This window comes from Phalacrocorax aristotelis, chromosome 2 (assembly GCF_949628215.1).
Source record: "Phalacrocorax aristotelis chromosome 2, bGulAri2.1, whole genome shotgun sequence".
Taxonomy (NCBI): domain Eukaryota; kingdom Metazoa; phylum Chordata; class Aves; order Suliformes; family Phalacrocoracidae; genus Phalacrocorax; species Phalacrocorax aristotelis.
In genome coordinates, this window is record NC_134277.1 from 120,450,258 (window position 1) to 120,473,109 (window position 22,852).

The 22,852-nt window shown below is 41.0% G+C and overlaps 1 protein-coding gene across 3 annotated transcripts in view; it reads right to left on the reverse strand.

Moving 5' to 3' along the window:
• Positions 1-22,852, reverse strand: part of GAREM1 (GRB2 associated regulator of MAPK1 subtype 1) — a 105,385-nt gene that overhangs the window by 62,778 nt on the left and 19,755 nt on the right. For 2 of the 3 annotated variants that reach the window (XM_075084939.1, XM_075084940.1), the window contains exon 2: positions 19,067-19,207. In XM_075084939.1, the coding sequence (XP_074941040.1) occupies positions 19,067-19,207 (141 nt within the window). Of the gene's footprint in view, positions 1-19,066; positions 19,208-22,852 lie in introns of those variants that run through there. The other variant, XM_075084941.1, reaches the window with a different exon arrangement.

Sequence of the window (22,852 nt, forward strand, 5' to 3'; positions counted from 1 at the left end):
TAAAGAGCCGAACAAACCATAGAAAACCTATTGCCAACAGTTTGGACACACAGAAGATTTATTCTAACACAAAGAAGCCTTTAAGACCATATACCAGTAACTTTTCTAAAAAGTAATGATGACTTTTTCCAAGTAATACATAGGTCTTGCTAATTGCACAATGAAAGAGGGAAGTGTTTAGTTTTTTAAAATGGCCTAAAACTTACTCTCACAGTTAACAGCCATTTAAAAAGATCATTAAAAATTTCTGCTAGTTATTTACAGCATAAAGGTATTTTTTTAAACTACTACTTTTCCATAGTTCTCAAGATCAGAAAGCTTTTACTCAAAATCTAAACACTAAGGTACTGAACTTGCAGGACAGTGGTGATTAATAGCTCACAGAAGAACATGCATCTCTGAACGACTGCAAAACAAGAGGGAGAGAACGGTCTAAAAGTGACTTTGCTATATTTAGGAATAGCACAATCAATACAATACAGACATCAACTCCACAAATATAACTCGGGTCATTCGCCAATGCCTGAAGCCAATACATCTGCAAAAAGTAGTAAGTAAATAAATAAATAGAGAAATCAGTCTGATAGCATAAGGGGAAAAAATTCCAATAAAAGGATTTTCCAAGTACAGAAGAAATGCCTTCTTTCTTTTGGGGAACTTACCAAATTGCTATACACATTTAGCAATCTCTTATCTGTTCTTCACATGTTTGTTTTAATTTTGTGTTAGTTAACATGAATGAGATTGTTGAGCAGTCAAAAACATTAAGGTGATACCACATACAGGCTCAAAATAGCAGCAGAAAAAAAAAGGCAACCTAACAACCTCTACTGACAAAATAACTCTGAATTTGTAGCTCAGAGGGAAATGTTGCATTATAATCTGGATGCAATCAAGTCTCTGGTGGGTTTGTAAATCATTGCTAAGAATAATCTGTCTGGTTGTTTACACTATTTAAAAGAATACTGGTGTCGACACCCGAAGTTTGATTTCCGTGTTGGTCTGAACTCTTGCATCTGTAGCTGTTTGCAGAATTTTGTCATCTCTATTAGTCGAAAATTCTGGAATAGTCAAAGAATTGTAGTTATTAGGTCTCCACAAATCATAAGTGATAACTCCCACGTAGAAAAGTTGGTAAAAGAAATTGAAAAGATAAACCCAACAACTCCACCAAAACATTACCACCAGACTGAGACACATCCATGGAAACAGTACTGTAGGGTTTTACACTTACCATGTTATTGACTTCTGCACTGTAAATGTTCCATTCACAATGAAAAACTACAAAATTTACATGGCCATGAAAACAAGTAGATTTGACTACTTATGGAAAGCAACAGTTTAGGTGTGGTTTGTGGTTTTGTTTTTTTTTTCCTTTTAACTAAGAAGTTGTTATACAGAATTAATCTTTATCAGCTATTTTTAAAATGTGCAATTGTATCTACTGGAAGAGAAGAGAGGAGAAACAAGTCAAGTGCATCTGTTTAACTATTTGATTTGATATGGTTCAAACAGTCTGCAGTCCAACTCTTAGAGGAAGAGGTGCTCTTATTAAATAATACAAGTCCTTTGTATGTGGTCTTGCATCCGCTCTTTTCAGTGGAAACCACATTTATACTCTTCTTCACTCCTACAATGTTTCTGAGCCGTAACAGCTAAGAGTAAGGAACCTAGACTTGGTTCTCCAAAACATGACGCCAATAAATCCTTTGCTGTGGGTGGCTGGGAGTGACTAATTCAGTGCATTTAAAATTAATAATTGTACTTACATGCTCTGAGTTTGTCAGTCCACATTTTTGTTGTTGCTATTACAACCAAACTGCATTTAATATGGAAGCACATTTTTGTTGTTGCTACCATTACCTATGAACTACATTTAATATGGTATCAGCTAAACAAATATAAGCATCCTCATAGCTGCATTAGCTCCACCCACCCCAAGGCATTAAACTGATTTTGTTATAATTTATTTCAATCCAGATATAGATGGACATTCTTTTACAGACTCTAGATAAAGCTTCAAAGTTTAAGGCAACATGCTTTTGAATCTTAGCTGTTTCTGAATAAGATTTGAAAACCTTGTCACCTGTAGCCTCTGCCTCCTCTCACAGAAGTGACCCGCTAGATCCAGGGCATTGTGTTCAAATAATTAGAAGTCACCCACATTTCTTCTTTATATTTCTTAATTTGAGCCACGGTAGCATCAGCAGAATACCAGAGAATACAAGTATTTTCAAATACTCAGAAGTAGGCTCTTCTCAAGAGCCCTTATCAGTAATCTAGCTCTACTCCGAATGAAATTAGTGGGACTTTTATTACTCTCTTGAAAAAAAAATATCCATGGCTCAATTCAGGAAACATAAGTAATTTTGCAGAAGTATGTAACAACAGAAAGAGTATAGAATTTTCCTCTAAGAGGCCAGTTAAGACCTTCATCTACGCCCTCCCTGATGCTGGTTTTTTTTTTTTTTTTGCTTACTCCAAACATTACCCAAAAGTTGACATCACCCACATGCCATAACCACTCTCCTCCTACAGCAGAGAAAGAATAATTTTCTCCTTCTGCAAGGAATTACCAAGATGAACAACTGATGATCTTTTCAAACGAAGACTATACTTGGTGAAGAATTACCTCTTGAAGGTTACTAAGCCTCAGAGATACAAAACCAAATTGACCATTCAAGACAAATTTCTGAGTTATAGCATTTGTTAATTTTAAGCATAATTGACTTGTGAAACTCATCTGGCCTAAGAAGCCACGATATGACATGCTCTAGGCATGCAACAATACGGAGTTGTGGCTACATACCACAAACAGAAGAGATCAACACACAAGGTTATTTTTAAATATTTTTCAGAGAAACTGTTTAAGGACATAGGTAAGAGGGTGTGCTTCTATTCATTTTAATGGTTCCTCACAATAAAGGACAAATTTTTTCAACAGTTTCTTTTGTTTGTTTGTTTAGTACAGAGAATTCCTGGAGGGGAGACTAACATTTATAGCAATGCTAGACTAAGTATTCTGTCTCCATTCCCAAGATCATCCCTCCAACTAAGGAAAGCATGAAACAAAAAGCTTCATGTGCCAAAAGCAGCCCAAGTCATTTCTATTGTTGATTTCTTTTGAAGTCAATGATACTGAAGCCTAGGGCAAATGCTAACCAACTAGGTTCCTCATTTTAGTTTTCCAAATAGCTATCCACACAACGTTTTGAGCTTTACAAACAACTAAATCAGCCTTTAAAAAAAGTTTGCTTTAAACTGATCCAACTAAACTATGAACATGATCAAGTATTACTCAATTGCTGCCTTTCAAAATGCAACAGTTGAAACTTCCGATTCATATTGGGAAGAACAAGACGCTGTTGCTCAAGGTGAGGCCCCAGACAGTAATGCTTATTTTCTCCTCCACTTTATTTTATAAATGCATCTAAAGATCACTGTGACTGGACCAGTAAGTTGAACTATGAAAAACAATCAATACCCATCATCAACACACACAACAGCAAACATTAGAAATATGCACATAAAGTACACATATGGCTCCTACGATATAGGCCCTTCAAAGGGAGGGTCTCTGTTTATAGGCTGCATAGCTCCTATCCATCACAGCAGCTTATGAGCGCAACAGGCGTTTGAAGCTGACAATGTCCTTACCCTGGTACTAAACAAGGCAGGAGATCTTTGTGCTATTGATTTGGGCAGAGCAATCCTCTCAGAAGCATTCATATAGCGGTTTTGTTTTCAAAACTTGAGGAGAATAAATTCGGTTTTCATAGGCCTTAAACACTTACTAGGTTTCTAATTCTAGGACTCCAGCTTTTTCAAAATGGAAAGGACCGGCTGCAATCTTCTTTTGCGGAAACTTTCTAATGGAAACGCCAACTTCCTTGCACACCCACTCAGATGTACACAAGCTGTGGCAACTTGTCATACAGGAATTTCACAGCATCCCAGGCTTCTTTCCCCATCTCCCACAAGCACACTAGTTAACTTTATTCTACGTTCTTAAAATTTGTGACTTTGATGTATTTCAGTATTTCATTTATCTCCAAGTGTCTGAAGTACCGTAGTTTTGTTGAAAACTGCATATGAAAGAGAATTCTTTTGACTATTTTTTCAGTAACCAGAGATATGGAAAATTCAAAAGCCTGCTTTTAGGTTGCATTAAATTTACCCTACCCTTTTTCAGATGAACTCAAGACAATGGAAATAAACTAGATACCTTACTAGTTTTTTCCCAGGAAATGATCAGTCACTATGAAAACTCTCTACCATTTACTGTACAGTCCACAGGACCTACCAACTCCTGATCGATCCTATTTAATTCACCATACTGGGAAAGTGTACACTCCCTTTATACTTCACAATGAAAAAACTAGATTTTTTAAAAATAATAGTTTTAAAATTCCCCTACATGCATCCCAACAACCAACACAGTTTAGCTCAGCCACATCAGTAAAATCAGGCAGACAATTTTGCTGCAATGCTTTTTTAGTTACTTGACCATCACAGCATAACTTCCTTAAAATATGTTTACATTTTTTCCCAGAAAAAGTTCAACCCACTCACACTGAATGGTTTTTACTGCCCGCACACAAAGAAAAGGTATCTGGAAGTAGTCTGCTTTCTGGCATACTGATACCTTGGAAATAAAATCAAAGCAAGATCTGGCATGTATGTGTGTGTATATATATATCTAGGCTATTACTCACACCTTGCTATGATAATATGACTTGGCAAATACAGAGAGTCACCTGCCTTCCCCCTCCTCCCTTCCACATCATACTGCTGTAATTGGTCACCAGCAATTCGACACAGAAGAGGTTTGTATGTACGCGCTCAGCTGGCATGCGTCCAGCCAAGGTCTGGGGCGGGAAAACTTTGCAAGAGTTGCTGCTAGACGCACGCAGCTGGAAGAAAGCCTGCGAGACTGCAGATTAACAGCCTACAAAAAAAACCCACCCCACTCAGACTGTGTTGGCCAGCTGAAAAGCTCGTCCCCAGATTTCAAACCAGTTTGTCAGACACTAGACCTGGCAGCATCTGAAGCTAGTGGCACAGCTCTGTTTCCAGGCTACTTAGATAACAACTGCGGAGCTAACAGGATGGACTGAGAGAAGTTATTTTAAGTCGCAATTACTAGTTCATATCTTATCAAGAGACTGAACGCACACAATCGTTGCTGCTAATCTCTTCCCTTGCTCTTCTGAAAGAGCAACAAGAATTTTATTCATGGCAACTAAAGATAGTACCAGGTGAAGGGTTAGGTGCACTCTGCTGCTGAAACCACCCCAGTGAACTCCAGTACCTCCCACTCTTCTTGCAGGCAGTCCCACTGAAACAGGTTTGAACCACATCTCTTTCCTCTACAAATACTTAATGAGCCTCTTTCTTACAGTGACAAAGGATCCAACCAAACCACCATGTGGTGGCAGTGCTCAAAGCCAGAGCCTGCACAAGCAGCCCTCTCTCTCTAGCTGTGGGCTGGGTAGTCCCAACTGCATGCGGAGGGTGGCAAAATACTTTGAACTTTCAAAGAAATGGCTGAGAGGCAGGAAGAAGCGTTAGAAATGACAGCAAGAAGGAAAATGGGCACTACTGCACATCAGGCGAGGCAGAGCTTCAGAGGGGGTCAGTAGCAGGATGACAGAGAGAAGGTATTTTCCGTTTGCTATATAAAAACTAACTCTGAGAGCAAACACCAATGTCAGATCCAATATTAAAAGTCATTGCCATAGCATAGAATATTCTTCAGCAGGCAAGGTTAAGTGTTGAAGGACAGCCTGCCCTTGCTACAAGTTCATCTGAAGTCAAAATGCTGAATGAGGAAGTTGGGCATAAAAAACTAAGTAGTTTTTACTTGCATGACTCCTTACACAGCTACACCTCAGCAATGGATTTCTCTTAGATCAGTCATGCAGCTGTTACTAACAGCAGGCACTGGTTATCATAAATTTGATGGTCCCATACTGGTGGCACCTACAGTTCAGAAACAATGGTCCCATCAATCCTCCAGACCCACTACTGGCTACTAAATCCAGTATTTTCTTCCATCGAGTATTTAATGAAATTAATTTTAATACGACTTTATAGACCAGCTGCAATCACTTACTGTGGCCTTTTAGACAACTGTGACTTTCAGAAGTCAGGCATTATGTTACTTACTTTATTTATCATGAAAAAACCCCACTTGCTGTAAAAAGGTACATATGGTACCCAACCACCATTGAGAGGTAAGGAATTAGGTGCTTTCCAGCTTTCAATACCAGGTTCTGGAACATTTTCTTATAGTTTTGGTAACAAATTGTTGAAGAAGCTAACATGAGGCTTTGTCTTTCTCTCATACTTATATTATGATCTCTTCCCCCTCTCCCTGAAAGAAAACCCACCAAAAGGTTGCAGGATTTTTTTTTTCTGGCAATAAGATGCTGCTCTGAGACTGTGCCACACACAAACTGGATGAGCAGCCAACTGCTGAGTGGGAGGCTCATTAAAAAGGGCCATTTGCTTGCCATATGTCTCTTTCTTCTAGACAGACTAATTCTAGTCATTAGTTTTAACCAGAAATGCAGATTAGCAAATCAACTTTTTGTTAAAACGGTACCAGAAATTTTCCTAAGCATCAGAGTATCAAGAACCACTTGGTGCTCAGAGTGAGTTACTAGTTAGAAATGAGAGCCCCGATCCCAAAGTGGGATTGGCAGAGTGCCTCATCGTTCCAGGGCCGGCGTTTCCCAACCTCCCGTAGGGGAGCCCCAGTCCCAACACCTCTTCCTGCTCCTGCCCTCCACCGCCACCCAGGCTGCTGCTGCTATTGTCTCCTGCTTCCCCCCTCCACCATCTCCCCCTCATTCCTCTCCCTCCCTACTACTGGCGCAACATTTCCCCCGCTCATTCCCACACCCAGCAGGACGACTACAGGAGTATACGCTGACAAGATCAGCCAAGCTTGTCTGCCCATGAGAAGTCTGTGGACTGTGCTCCCAGCCTGGGGAGGCAGCACATCTGCTGCCAACCATGTATCTAGAACAGCTCTTGCAGACCTTTGGGCCCATGCTGTGTATCTTTAGCAGCATGGGTACTACCACACCAGTAGACAAACACAGGTAACCCACAGGCATCCGCAGGCTTCCTGCAATGGGGTAGCGGTCAGTCAGCAGGAATCAAAGTGACAAAAAAGAAAACAACCAACCAACCAAGGTTTTCAAGTGCATCTCTCAGCCTCTTTTCTAGAATCAGAAAAAGCATTTTTTCAGATAGGAACATATGCATACTAGATCTTATTATAAATGTCAGTCTCTCTTCTGTTTACATACTGTTTTAAGACACTATCAGTCTGAAGTCAAACAGGTTCTCCAATAGTTTTCTTTAGAAAGTTTGTCTAAATTCACATTATGTTTCTATAGCAACTGTCCTCCTGGAGGATCTGAAAGCACTTCATCGGAAAAAAACTGATACCATGAACAGTTACAAGCAATGACCATTTCCCCCATCCAACATACCAACAATGTTCTGGAGAAGGCTAAAGCTGATTTGCTATCACGCTGCCACTTTCATTCCTACTCAGAGTATTTCTCATCCCACACCCCAGGATATGCTGTAGCCCTTCCCCTATACTAACTCTGAGGGATACAACCTTCCCAGCAGCTGGTTCTGAGTTTCCAAGTCACACTTGTAAGAATCTCTCAACTCAGACCCAAGAATCTTAAACACAGCACACACACAGCTGGTTTTTTTTGGTTTTTTTTTTTTTTTTTTTTTTTGGAGGTGCCTTTTGTGTAGCAAATGTCTTTATTCAACACACCCCCACACCCCCACTGAACTCTAGTAATTAAGGTAGCAGGGACACAATAGCTAAAGAACTGGATTATGTAAGCTACCCTGTCCATCCATCTCACCAAGGTTTCACTTTTCCCATCAAGCTTCACAGGAGTCCCACTTGCCTACACAGCCTTTATTTTTTGAGTTTGGAAATGCAGAGGGCCATGCAGCATTTCATCAGGGACAGCTTTCCCCAATCAGTACTTCCTGCTGAACACTTTCTCCTCCATAGATACCCATCACACTTGCCAGTTCAAAAGATTATTAATGGTTAAAAAACCAAACCAAACCTAAATAAAAACACAAACAAACAAAAAACAAACCCAAACAAAAACATGACAACCTAGTCTTCTGGCAGAAGACAACAAATGCACTCCCCATCATTTTGATGAAGTCCTTCAGACACCTTCAGATGTGATCACACATCCTAATCACATGTCCCTCTTCCTTTTTTGTGCACATGTGCAGCCATTGTGACAAAAACAGGACCTTTCACATGATGAGCTGGTCCACGCACACACAGAAAGAGGGATCAGGTGAGCACCATAAAACAAGGCAACAAGGAACAGATGCAGCCGGCTTGAATTACTTCAGCCACCCCAATGCAGCCAGCCAGCCTTGGCTGGCTATTCCCAGTCTACTGCAATACAGAATTCATGTGAGATGAACTGGAAAAGGTTGAACGGGTGACAAATATTTAAAGAGCGTGCTGTGAAGGTGACTCCCCCGAAAAACATAACCTTCTTAGCATTTAGATTTCAAAGGTCTTTCTTACTCTACATAGGCCACCAACCGTCCAAGAGGACAGTAGCACCTGCCAGTGTTATAGATTTTGTGACAGGTGGCTCACCAGCCAGGCATTGCTAGTTTGAGGACACCCATGAAAGCCCCTGTACAGTACACACACAGACACGCTCTATTTCCTTCTTTGCCCCTGCTCTGCCTGCCTTTGGGATCAAACTGCACACTCTGGTTCAGAAGAAGAGTTGAGTCTCACCTTCAGTAAAGGAAAAGAGCGAAAGAAATGGAGCTTCACATCTCTACATAACACTGTGAAGGAAATAAGTACAGGCTTCAGTTTCCCTCTAATGCTTAGGCCCTTCAGAATGAGAAGTTAAATACCCATGTTTCTCCCATCCAGTTAATAATGGTCACCTTTGCTATTAGTGTTAATAGCTTCCCCACACACATGCTGAAACTAGTTAATCTCTGCCAACTGAGAACAGAAAATCTCTGCATAACAGCTCATGACAGAGAGAAAAAAAGCCAGTTTTTCCACTCCTCGAAGTTTCAAAGCTCACAGAAGTGCCTTTCCCTGACACAGCAGAATTACTGTCTTGGATCACAGGCTAAATTAAACACACAAATTACATTCTCCATATAAACAGAGTTATACATGGCTTAAATAGCATGGTTTTATTTTCCTATTGGCACCAATGGGTACAGTAGTTTAGTTGAAGCTTAAGACATCTCTGATGTCAGTTGCTTTAATAGGCAGCACTGACGTGACTGGCTCTCGTTCCCAGACGCAAAGTGTGCTGGTTTCCATGGGGAGGATGCTGACCGAAGAATTCCTACCACACTTCCTATCAGTTGTTTTGAACAGCAAACACTGGCTCCAGGGGGAGAAAAAAAAAAAAGTCTGTTTGGGCATCCAAAAATTCACAGGATGACATCATCCTGTACGACAGATTTCTCTGCAGCTCCCTCCCCAAACACACACGACCCATCAAAAACCCTGCTCTACATTCCTGCCATCTGGGTTCTGTATTTACAGAAGAGAGAGACATTCATAATTTTTGCTTCGCTTGTTTGCCATGTTAACAGTTCCCCCTCCAGCCCCAAGAAGCAAAAGGGACAGTCAGCCTAGAAGGGATTTCTTAGATTAATCATAGGAAGCTCATGACAATTTCTTCCCTCCCAAATTCCCATGCAGATTTAGACCACATAACAAGTCAGAATATCAGCAAAGGAAAAAGAGGGGATGAACTTGAGACAACATGAAACCAAAGCCATAATAGACACCCAAATTAAGTTTGCAAAAAAAAAAAAAAATATGCAGTAAACCACACCCAAATCCCCTAAACATTAATGATTGTACTTCTCTGCAAGTCTTCATTTGCTACTAGCATGCACTATGATCCAGGTAAGAGTAGAGTCAAAGGGTAGTTGCAATGCTGACTGCATCATTCTTCATGAAGATTTCATAGCAGTGACATGTGCTTGCTTTCTTCTGCACCTGCTACTCTGTTCACATGAAAACACAAACCCCAACTTAATGCACCAGAGTTATGTAAGAGATTAATAAAAGGCATCATTACCCATATGAACTATCAGCTCAAAACATACCACTTTTCAGCTTAAACAGATTTTATAAAAAATTTTTCCTCAAGTTTTACACAGAAGGATAAGCATGGTTTGTTTTTTTTTTTTAACTGATTAAACAGTGACCATAGCCTTTACAACTGCTTTCTCTTTATTATCTTCTCCCATCAAGGGTCAACTTCGAGGCCAGATGAATGATGTTAGATCTATGAAATTCCTACTTTAGGAAAACAGGTGTGAAGTTCCAGACTTGCAATTACAGACTATAGGCTAACACATCCGCTTTGAGCTTCTAACTACCCTTAAAGTCTTTTTAACTGTATGGTTTTCTACATGCCTGAACATCTACCTCAGGGTAGGAAAAGCTAAAGCAGCTTTACACTTGATTCATGCCTTGTTCAGTGCCTAGAAACAGGCAGCTCATCCCTACCCCAACCTCACTGGCAGGAGCTTACCAACTGGGTAGGCTGTAGTGTTCATGCACCTCCTCCCATTTAAATCCTGAAGTTATACCTCATGAAAGAGGAGAACAGCTTTCTCTTGGGAACTCAGGAGCCACATTCCCAGTTTCCTTGTAGCTAGTACTTAGGGTAGCCTCACGTGGTTGGAAACGTGGGATTGGACCGGATCCTTGAGTGCAGCCCTAAATACACCTTAAATTCCCAGTGGGGATCAGCCTTTTCCTTTCAGCTTCCTAGTGTTTAAGTTAGGCAGCTTTTAAGGCCCTTCCCCAAAGCACTTAAGTCTTTCTAGCATCATGCAAATGAGCCCAGCACTCCACTGTACCAGCCAAGAGCTACGGCAAAGTAATTCAGGCAATGCCAAGCAAATCCTGTGTGATTTAGCCCATCTCCCGGTCTTCTGGGAGCCAGTTTTCTGGCTGATAGTCTATCCTTCCCTCAACTGCAATCTTTCAAAAAGTCACCCTCTTTTGTACAAGCCTCTAGAGTTCTTTCCTAACTGATGCAACTCCCATCAGCTTCTTTGCTGCCCACAGCGACCTGAAACAAGCAAACAAAACAAAAAAAACCCGACACCTTACAGTGAATGCTTATAAGGTTGCAAGTTTGCAGACTTAGTCCAAGAGGACCATGCAATACTTGAATCACTAGTTGTAAAAGCTGCAAGTTTTCCCTCTCTCCTCCTACTCCCTTTCCTTTCTCACAAATAAAACACAAAATGTTCAATGCTGAGGCAAATCTTAAGTTTTTTTTTTAAACGAGGGTAAGATTATACTCGTGCTGATGTCAAAGTAGAGGAAAGCCAGCCAGCTGTATCTAAAAGGATACACCGCTTTCCACCTAGCCCCTCAATGAGACAGTATTGAAAAAAACCACTATCATCACAAGCTTTTATTTCCTTTAAGGCACCAAGCAAATCCCACAAAACCAAGACAAATTTTATACTAGAAACTGGTGTCTACAAACCACAAACTCTTATTCCAAGTTGGAAAGCAAGAGAGAAAATGCAGGTATTTTCATTCCATGAACTTCTGGGACATAAACAGACTCTTCCTCCATTACTAGGAATAACACTACCCTTGAACTAACCCTACTGTTCTCCTTACATTTCCTTACTTTCAGACATTTCAGATGGGCCAGGCAGCAAAACTGGAAAGTGGATGGCAACTAAAACAGGGTTGAATGGGGTTTCACCAGAAGGCTGAATACAAACATTGATATATCCAGTCACTAAACTGAACATCAAGCAAAATCTACAAATTCTATAGGTGACTCCAGAAATCTCTCACAGACAGAAGTTCGTATATATACAAAGAGAGAAGCAGTCTTACAGTCTGATGATTTTAATTTATGAGGATAACTTTAAGGAAACTAGACACTGCAAAAAAGCCTGGCTGACTCCAGAGGGATTAAGTTGAGAGTGAAAGATTCTCAGCAGTGCAACCTGATGAAGAACTGCACACCGCTCTTTCACTAGAAGCTAAATTTGAACCATCTCCCCACACTGAAAAGGTATTTCTGATCCATAGCTTGCATTCAGGGAATCTGCCAGCACAGAGTATGAGAAAGGAAGTACCATACACACTCAGAACAAACTGCTCAATCAAAAATCAAGTAAAGAAGCAAGCAAGCAAACAAAAAAAAAAAAAGGGAAGACATACATATACACTCCTTAACAGTTATAAAACAAAATGCAAAGTAGAAGAGATTCTCCAATACAGGTGGTCAGACGAAAGGGAAATATTTCATTAAATTTAGGTAAAAAGCTACTACTTAACCAGACTGGCTAATGGGGGGTGGAGATGAAGGAACAGGAAGAACATGTGCACAAGAAATAAGCAATTTTTTCCCAGCAACTTCAGTGTCTGTATTTTTATCCTCTGATTCAATACTGCACTGTAGATCAATGGAGAGGCATTTGCCAAAATTTAAATAGGCACAGAAAAGTGGAATAACAAAAAGATTGGACCACGGGGAAGTCTGACGGCAACTAAACTTGTCAAAGGTAACTCTGAAAAAAAATAATTAAAAATATAGATATTTGCTCATGTATTGAAGAACAGCTAACCCATTATTTCAAGGTGACAGCTTCGAAAAATCCAGAAATATTAAGACAGTTTCCAGACTACAAAGCCATGATTACGTAGAATAAAAAAACCTCAGTCTTTGGTGAGGGGAAAAAGGAGGCAGCAATTTAACTGAAAACAAGTAGATAAATACATTTTAAGGCATAATCATTTTGCTGACAGAAAAGCATGGAATGATGCTATACAGGCAATTATGTGTGTTTCACACATTACTGATCTCCAACTTAGAGCTGAAGTGGCATGCACTGCTCACGAAAACAAGTGCCCTCTCACTCTGCAATACCCAGGCACTAACTACTCTACAGTCAGACTTTTAAAGAATATTGAACATTTTTCTATTTGTTTATGGGGAGAAAGGGGTTGCATTTCTCAGGGAACTTCACACAGTCAATTATTCAGAGCTCCAGGAGTCATATTTCTCTTTTAAAAGCATGAAGACTATATTCTGGTGGCAATGCTTTTATTAACAGTTATTGTGAAAGAAAGCTTTCAAACCTCTGACTGGTTTTCAGATCATACAACCTTTTTCAAGAAGAAAAACAAAACAAAACTTGGGTACGGGTACTGGGGGGGGTTAAACATGTGGGCTGGGTTTTTTATTGGTTTCCTTCTGAGGGTATACATTCATTAATCGTTTACCAGCCCACAGACACATGGCAACATGCCTCTCTCAGAAGCACTGCATTTGGGCCCTGTTCCCTAGAAGTTATACTCAGTTTTACAGCACAAAAGCCCCAGAACTATTTGATAGTTGAGTGCCAGGTTAAGTTCAAAGCAAAACACAAATTAAAATGCAAAATGCATTTCATATCAGGGAGAGGTGTAACTGTTAGCTGGAAAGGACTCACTTGAGTTCCCTACTCCAGAGTAGTGTCCTTCCCTGTCTTAGATCTCACCCACCTCTCTGAATTAAAAAATTACCCCATCAGAGCTGTACTGCTCCACTTAGAACAGGCACAGCTCTCCCTGACACCACCCGCTGTTTCCAGGGAGGCAAAGCCCCAGATAAAGGGCTCTTTGCCCAACCCCACCTTCCTTGACCAGCAGACAGCATTAAATTGCACTTGAGGGAGTGAAGAGTCTAAACTGAACATAAGATGGGTAAGCACCCCCTCTGTCCCCAAAGTAACGCAAGTTGGCCTCAGATACCATAAAGCCATCAAGCAAAGGATGTTTGCCAGTCTAATGTTTGCTCTTCTCTCCAGGGCCATGAAGAAAGCCGTACAGCATACTTACAGAAGACCAAACATACTATAAACATCTAAGAGTACTCAGTATCACCAAAGTAAAAATCCAAGCTCTTCCAGATATTGGATGCATCAGATTCAGGGTGGGCACTGAGCAACAGCAGCTGCTGTCACCATCTCAAGACAATGAGATGCCTAACTCACACCATACTTCAGCACTTTCCTCCCTCAGTGTCTGAGGTTTGACTGTCCCAGAGAGGGGAACAGTAGACCTGCTGGGACTGCAAAATTGTGTCTTAGAGGCAGGCATGCTTTTGGACATGAGAGAGAAACTTCTACAGCTGCACGTTGCAAAATCTCAGGGAGCCCTCCTGCTCCACCACTGCAAAGGCAAGTTTGCTCTTGAGGAGACCTGCAGCGAGCATATTCCTCCGTGCTAGCAGGATGCAATGAGGAACAGGCCCATCAGGCACTGCTCCATGATTAACAAATCAAACCAGTAGAAACAGGTTTCAGTAGGACGTTCATCGTACACCAGTTCTAACACCAGAGGAGGGACTTCTGACTCATTTCCACCCAGCACCCCACCTGGGGAAGGTTCACATGACAAAGTTCTGTATTTCCTAATTTAATAGACATTAAGAAAGCTATCAGCACAGTTAGGTAAGCAACCAGACAGGGCACCAGTGATTACTCTGCATTAGCAATTGCACACCTTCACTATGCGGCAGGGAGGTGTGAATTCACAGGAAGAATATTTCCAACACACCGGATGTGTTGCAGTGTGGCACACCCTGGAATAGGGTGTTACTTTCTATCATCTTCATAAAAGCATTTTCTTTATTAGTTTCCTCCTATGAGCACACAGATGGCAGCAGCAACACAAAAGGTATTCCCTCCAAACCATGGGCAAAGCTGAGTAGAAGCTTAAAGGAAAAGAAAAGGTAGGGTTTGGATTTTTTTTTCTTTTAAAAATCTTGAGGGAACGGCTTTGCTTTCAGAAGGTAAAAAACCTCGAATGGACAGGAGGGTAAATGAACTATCAGTTCCAACAACAGAGATAAGGCCCTCAAAAACAAGACTATAGGTCCTGTTATGATTTGATTATATGTGGGAGTGAGTATTTGGAGCAAAATAACCTAGATACCGCCACCCCATCCCAAAGCACTTTTTCTTTCATCACATACACTCACTAGTACTAGCACAGCCTTTGAAAGAAAAGACTCTGCTGTGTAGGTGGGGGTACGCATGCACACATGGGTCACTCCACAGCCTTCTGTGCTGCTTTTCCCGTACAGCAAGTTCTAAGCAACCACATCCAATTCTGTCAACTTTCGAATCAGTAATCTACACATCTAAGGAATTGTGGTCACCTAGCACAGGCATTTACAACAGACTGGACCTGGGCCATTTTAGAGTCAGAGCAGAAGACCTCTGCAGCTGGAGTTGATGAATCCTCAAAACACACTTTTGATAAGTTTCAAGCTATATAGCCCTGGAAGGTAATACAAGAAGGGTCAGACAACACCTAAGGGCCACAGTGTTCAAACCCCCAGAAAGTGTCTCCAATGCCTTCCAGTTATCACAGAATACGTGGTCACCAGCACCCCTGGGATGCATCTTCCCATGCAGGGCCCTCTGCAGAGGAAAGAGAGGCAGTCCTCTTGATGAACAGCAGCACAGTGAAGCCTTATTCTGCAATATATCAACACACCCTGTATCTTCCAAACTCAGATCATGAAATGGTACTTTCCAGAGGCAAAGGAAGGCATTTATCAAGGCAAAGAATACAGTGCTGCCTAAGCAAAAACTAGCTGGAGGGTATCGTCTTCCACTGGAGGGTGTGGATGACACTCACTTTTAGAGCAGAAATTTAGTATTAAGGATATCATAGTACCAGGAACAACATAAAACCAGTTCAGAGAGAAAGCTGGTAAGACCTTCTATCAAGTATGAATTGTGTACCTGAGAAAAGCAAAGGACACCAAAACAATGTCTATCTGTTGCGATGGTTTACCTGAGACTCTTGTGGAGTCCACTCTCTCAAACCAAGACGGGGCACTATCAGAACGGTAATTTTGATCTGCTCTCCTTTCTACATGCATGTGAAGACCTCTTTTGTTTAGGAGCCAGAAACACATTAGCCATTTGGTTTTAATTACATGAAAATTGAACTCGATGCTACATTAACTTTAGCTTTTACTCTAAAGAGAAGCAGACTGGAAAGAATATTCAAGAGGGAATGGTTAGACTAACAGCTGTCATATATGACTGTTCTTTGACAGCAAAAATTAACCATGTCAGCCATCCCCCAACAGAAACAACAAGGGTAGCAGTTTCCCAGTAAGGAAAGGACCATTGGCGGGACTGCAGAACTCAGGTTCTGTTAATGAGATTTCACTTAAATGTAAAATACAGCATTTTCCTTCTTTAATAAGGCTTTATCATATTTCGGTTTAATAAGTGTATCAAAACCTGATTTAGCAAGTAGCAAAATAAGATTTACTTTATACTCGTATTTATGTGAGTGATGACTTTGTAGTACTCAAGCCCATAATCTCATGCAAATAACAGTTTCAACTTCCCTTCCTGCTCAACTGTTGCAACCAAAACTATGCTGCAATTTGCTACACTAAAATTTTACTAGGGGTTAAAAAAAAAAAAGTTATTCCATTAAAGCAGAAAGAAACCTGAAAAGTCATTCTAATGAACTCTTATGTTCCATCTGAAAGGGTCATTCTGGTAGGAAGCATAAGCAGTAATATCAGCTGTGTGTTCATAGTACAAGTCTTACCTGACAGAATTGTAAAGTTACAGCATGCAAAAAGTTAGTCCTGTAATAAAAAATTTATACACCAATACATTTTACAAACCTTTGCCTATGATAAAATAAATTTCCTCCTCTAAAAAAAAAACTAACGGCTGAGCCCCATATAAACATTCTGCCAAATGTTCTAGTTGCACTTTTTGCAAAGACGGAAAGTTCTCGCATGCAAACGGGTGTTGAGCCAGCCAGTTCACATGGCAGTCACCACCTGATGGCACCACCTTTCGGTAACAGCATGTCCTCCTTAGAAAGGTAATGATTCTGGAAGGAGTACTCCCACCTCTCAGAGCTCACTGCAGAGCAGATGCCCCAGCTAGCTCCAGAGACAGCAGCGTAACTGTGTCATGCCAGTACCCATCCCAGCAAGTCATCTTAGGCAGCCACGTTAAACTTCACCTCTTCAGTGCAGGGCTCTGGATCCCAAAAGCAGTGATGCCGTGAGGCACTCCACCTTGCAGCATGGAAAGCGCACTCAGTGTAGGTTATAGATTTCTGTGTGATACTCCACAGCAGCATAAGTTTATCTTTTGGGTATGGAAGATGTTTCTAAATACATTTAGATGCTACCACCCGAGCACCAGATTGCAGTGCTTTGCTAAGGAAACCTTCACATGCTTGGAGACATCTCTCCTTTCTTGCAGGCAAGCCCATGAGACATGCTCTGGTACTGCAAGTTAGCACTGACCGTTTCTGTGAAGCTCCTTTGGCAGCATCGGAGCCTATCCCATATTCAATACGTGCCCTCACTACACAGCAGATTCTGAACTTTCCTCTATTTTCCATCTCATGAGGAGTTTATGGCAGAGAACTTTCTGGAGGTTGTTTGACAGCAAAATGTGTTCTGTCAACTAAACACACACTTCTTGTGCATTAACACAGGTCAGGAAGAAAAGCACGTTGATTCTTTTGCAACATTTTAGGGAACAGATTGCAATTTTGCTGGTAAATTTAAGCTATGAAAGAATGGAAATATGAAGAGTTAGGAAACCCTGCTTAGCAGAGATTTGTTAATTCCCTTAAAAATTAAGAATCAAGTTTTAACAAACCCCTTAAGATCCAATCTTCTCTCATGCCAATAACCAGTTTACTTTTTGTTCTCCTTCTTCCAGGAATCACAGTGAGGATTTTAAGATGCTCCATTCAGTTTGAAGGAGGTGAAGTGTTTATCTGGCCACAGCAGTGAAGCCTACGCAGCCAGGAGGTATGTATGTTTAAAAAAAAAACAGAAAGACACCCAAATTAAAAAAAAAAAAAACAAAACACTAGAAATCGTTTATACTAAGAAAGTTTGCATTCAGAGAGGTTTAAAACCATGTATATTATGACACTATATGCCATCAACCAAAGTTTTTAAACACGTCTTTAAAAAATTGACCTTTCAGAAGCGAACACCAAGGAAAAACAGTATGTAATAAGACAACTGGTGTAAGTTTCATCACTGAAATAGGGTGCACCACTGCAGTTGCAGCACTGGTGTGATTGAAACAAAACATTTCAGTCAGCTCTTGTACAACTCAGCACACCTTCACTGCACGAGCACTTTAATGGAGACCGTAAGACAGCTGAGCAGATTACTCAGCTGACAACTGGCTACACCGAACAAGTAAGACACTAAGCCAACATCTTTGCTTTGTGTCCACAGCTCTTTCAGTTTACACTTCCCAGCTTTTAAAATTTTTTGTATCTATTGCAGTAAGATAAGCACTCCCCACTCTCATATTACTGTTCTATTCAGCTTGTGAATAAGGACATTAAGCAGCAGGAAACAGTATTAAAAATAATCTCCTAGGAAAGTAAAAATAATTTGAAACTGTAAAATAGATATGGATTAGTTGCATCATATGTACTTGGAACAACAGTGTTACTGCATCATCCAAAAAAGCAGACAGTGGCAGGGAACTACTGAGGAGTATTAGTGTAAAACTGCAGTATTATTATGAAGGGTCCCTGGCTTTTGACATGGGAAGATTAAAAAAATCCCCTCCAGCTTGAGTATGCAATGAAGTGTAAAACCCATTCCATCTTTGACCAAACATTTCAAGGCGTTTTCAAACTTTCACACTTTTTTTCAGCACATTCACAGATGAGAAATGCTGGCAATTCATTATACTCAAACTGAAACCAATTCTTCTATGTAGCTACATGTTCTGTCGAAGTGCTGCTCAATGAAATACTCCCAGGGCTGCTAAATAGATGTAAGACAGTATCTCTTGCACTCTGTAACATTATTAAAAAGTTAAGCCACAGACACCGACACCGGAGGCTTAGCTTCACTCTGTCAAAGAAAGTGATCAGTGTAAGTGGTAGGCAATTCATTCTCTTTGAATTTGTATTTCAGGTCAACAATAGCTTTACCTGCATAATGTACAGGGATTTCTATCTTTGGCCCTATGACGTAGTGACCCTCCTCCAGACTGTGAGCTGTAATTGTTGTCCACTGCCGACATGAATGAATCAGGAGGTAATCGTTCTCTCGAAGGCCTTCTACAGTTTCTCCTGCAAAACAGATTTAGTTTTTTTTTTTTTAAATAAAAAAAACAAACAACCACCAAACCCCACAAAACCAAAAGCAAAACATCACACTTATTGCATGAAGAATTAGGAAAACTTCATAGTAAGTATTTTATTCTTATTACTCTTTATTTTTTTTTCCCAGACATTTCTATATTTAAATACTGTTTAGCATTGAAACTTAATTGGATTTTCATTTTGCAATGTAAGCACTTCACCTTAAAGAAAACAAGCATAATCCAAAACAACTCAGTGCCTGAATACAATACCACAGAGATACAATCCACATTACTCAGCAGTGGCTCTCGGGCTCCTTTTTCAGCTTTCTGAACAAACAGCCTTTTCATATCTCTTATGTTTTCCTATCTCAATAAAAATACTTGAGGGCTCTTTTAGTTTTTAAATAAAGGAAATAAGTACTTTTTCATATGTTGAAAGATCAGCATCACACCACCCTACAGCCACCTGAAGCCAAATCATGTTCATCACTATGAAGTAATTAGGTATCACACTTGAAGATACAAAGATTTCAGCTTTGTCATTCTATCCGTTTGGAAGTTACTGCTTAATTAGCCATTCCTATGTCTGTAAACTTAATCCTGTTAACACACACCAAAGTCCTCTCTCAGAGATAAATTCAGCCAGAAGCCTCCCCCAGCTCACTTTGCAATGCCCTGTGTTGTGCTGTGGTGTTTGCCAAACCCATCCCAAACACAGCCAGAGCTCCAGCTCTCCTTTCTTCCCCTGTCCCCTACCAAGTCCTCTGCCCTTCCATCAAGCACCCTCCCCTCCTCCACCAGCTGCCACGCCTGATCAGGACAGGAGTGCTTTGCTTGGCTTTCCAGCAATTGCAAGATCCCCATCAGACAGACTACTCAAAGTGCCAGCTACACAAACCAAGCATGATATCTGAACAAGGTTTCATACGGCAGGGCGTATCATGGCAGACTGCTCTTACCCACCCGCAGTCCTGCTCAGTGCACTTCTCTGTTAAACACACAGAAAAAAGCCTTTCTCAAAGTGCTTTTAAAGGAGCCATGTGAACTTTCAGTAACACTTAGCAGACACTAAACACGGGCCAAGAATAATGAAGCTTTAAATTTCATTTTCTCTCTCTCCCACCAGCCCTCTGCAGCTACAGCCAAAAATAAAGCAAGTAGTTTAGTCCTAGAATCAAGTTTGGACAAAACCCATCCCCTTCAGCTACTACAACAAACTGCACTTTCTCTTCACTGTCCTCTGATATTCTCAAGCCAGTGGAAGAATGAGCCTTTCCTCAGCCTGAGGCAGCAGACATTTCACCTAGTCAATCTCTGCAGAGAAAAGATACTTCCCATTGAGCTTTTTTTTGCCCATACCAGGCAATCTTTTCCACCGTCGGCAACGGCTACTACACACCCCATTCCTGCGTGATTTCATGCTCCCATTCTATCAGAAAGTGCCCTCCTACACGATTCAAAACGCAGCAACTGGTGTGTGAGAGAATTGTTAGATTTTAAATGAGAAGAGACCGTTATGACCACCTGCTCCAACACCCTCTGGCCACAGGATTCTGCTAATTTCCTCCAGAAACTTGGGTTTGGCTAAAAAAGAGAGAGACCCCTCCAACCTGCCTGCAGAGTCCAAAAGACGGACTTTCCCTGGGTCGGTTGTCCCACAGCCTGTTAAAACTCAAAAAACACTCCTGTTTTGTGCATTTAGGGCTCTAACTTATAACTGGATAGAATGCTGTTATGGGGGAGTAGAAGGGGAACAAAAAAAAAAAATCAAAAGGTACACAGAGCTCCTTAGTACAGGTTATTCTGGCTCCTGTGAAGGTATTATTTCCAAGTTTCCTTCTTTTCCACAGAACAGAAATTAGCTTCCAGGTAAGCAGGACATTTCAAGATCTGGCTTCCAAGTGCTCCTTGAGGAGCTGCTTAACGCCAGTTCCTGCTCCCTGGAAAGCACCACCCTTTCACCCACAGTGTGGTAGGAGAAGGGACCTCAGAAAGCCTAGGGAAGAGTGGCAAAATTGCCATGCAGCACCAGAGAACTCTTCGGTCTCAGTCCGTATCTCGAAGGAAATTCAGATATATTTGCTAGGGAGTCATGCACCTGCAAAATTTTACCAGATCATCTGACCTTCAGCATCTCCTGTTCTCTGCTTACAAGGCAACTCCTAATACATACAAAAATTATCTACAGCTTGCTGCAGCTAAGGGTTACAGTTTTGGGGGAAAACACATTAATAATAGTAATATACAGTATTATTTGAAACTCATGTTTCAGTTCAGAGAGTTACACTCATGCTTTCTACAATCCATAACAACAAGTAATTACTCCATCCCACAACAAAATAAAACCAATGACACCTAAGGGAAGAACTAGTATTTTTCTAGTTTCACTGAGGGTGATAAACAAATTCTGAAGAAAATAGAAAGCATCTCTGGTATGCTTTTTCTCTGCCTTACAATTTGTAGTTATAATTTCAGAACGTTACCTAAAGAAAGGCTGGATTCTACATCCAGGAGCACAGGGAAATAGTTCTAGTATGGGTCATCCTCGAAGAGTCCGAGAAAGATATTCTCACGAAAATAAAGCCACCCATGATGAAAAGGTGCTTCCAGTCATGGGTCACATGCCATGATCTGTTTAAGTGGTTACTCCACTAAGACTGAGTGGAACAGGCAAGTGTAAAAAGAGGTTACTAAGGCAGGCCCGAGAGTGACTATGTAATTAAGTCTGCAACTGGAAGTAGCTGTATTGTTTTTTAAACAAAACCTTGGAAACCACCATTCTTGTTACATCAATTATTTGCTCCAACCTGTTACACTGGAAATGAATTTCATGCTTTGCCACGGCAGTTTAAGCTGAGTAGAGGAGGCAGAATGGATGCAACAGGGAGATCATGGTCCCTCCAGCTCCCTCACAACACGCAGGTCTATCCATACCAAACCCTGATCTTCCCTAACCACGGGCGAACCAGATTCCTGAGGCTGCTGTATAGGAAGTGACTCCTTGTCACCGAAGGGATTAATGGACTTGCAAAAACACCTGGCTAACGACGGCCTCCATGCTATGGGAGAAAAATACAAGGAAGAGTCAAATGTGACTGAGGACAACAAAACATGGCCACAGATACTCTCTTCTTTCTTCCCCATCTCCCCCCATAAGACTTGCTCACTGTCTCCTGGAGAGGAGGACCTTTCAGGCAGGAGACACCTCTGACCTGAGCTACACAACTCAGCTCCTGGCCCAAGCACAGCCCAGACTTAGCCCTTTATGATTTTCTCAGCCAACTGTACCTTGCAAAACAGCCACACATATCCAATCTGATTTTATCCCCCGTCTCAGTAAACACAAGTTATGCAAGCCTTTCATTAATCACATTTTAACTATGTGGGAGAACCCGGCAGTCCTCACATTCACCAGCTATGCAACTTGGTTCTCACCTATTCAACATACTCCTACACTGCTGCTTACACAAACCTCAGACACCATGAGAAAACAGAGAACACAGGCCACTCATCTTTAGTAACAGCTTTGCCTCTTATGATCAAATATGGATTAGCTCTATCTTCTTGCCCTCTCCTCCCCACCCCGCATGCCTGCAATATAATTAAACCACTAAAAAGAATCTACAAGCAA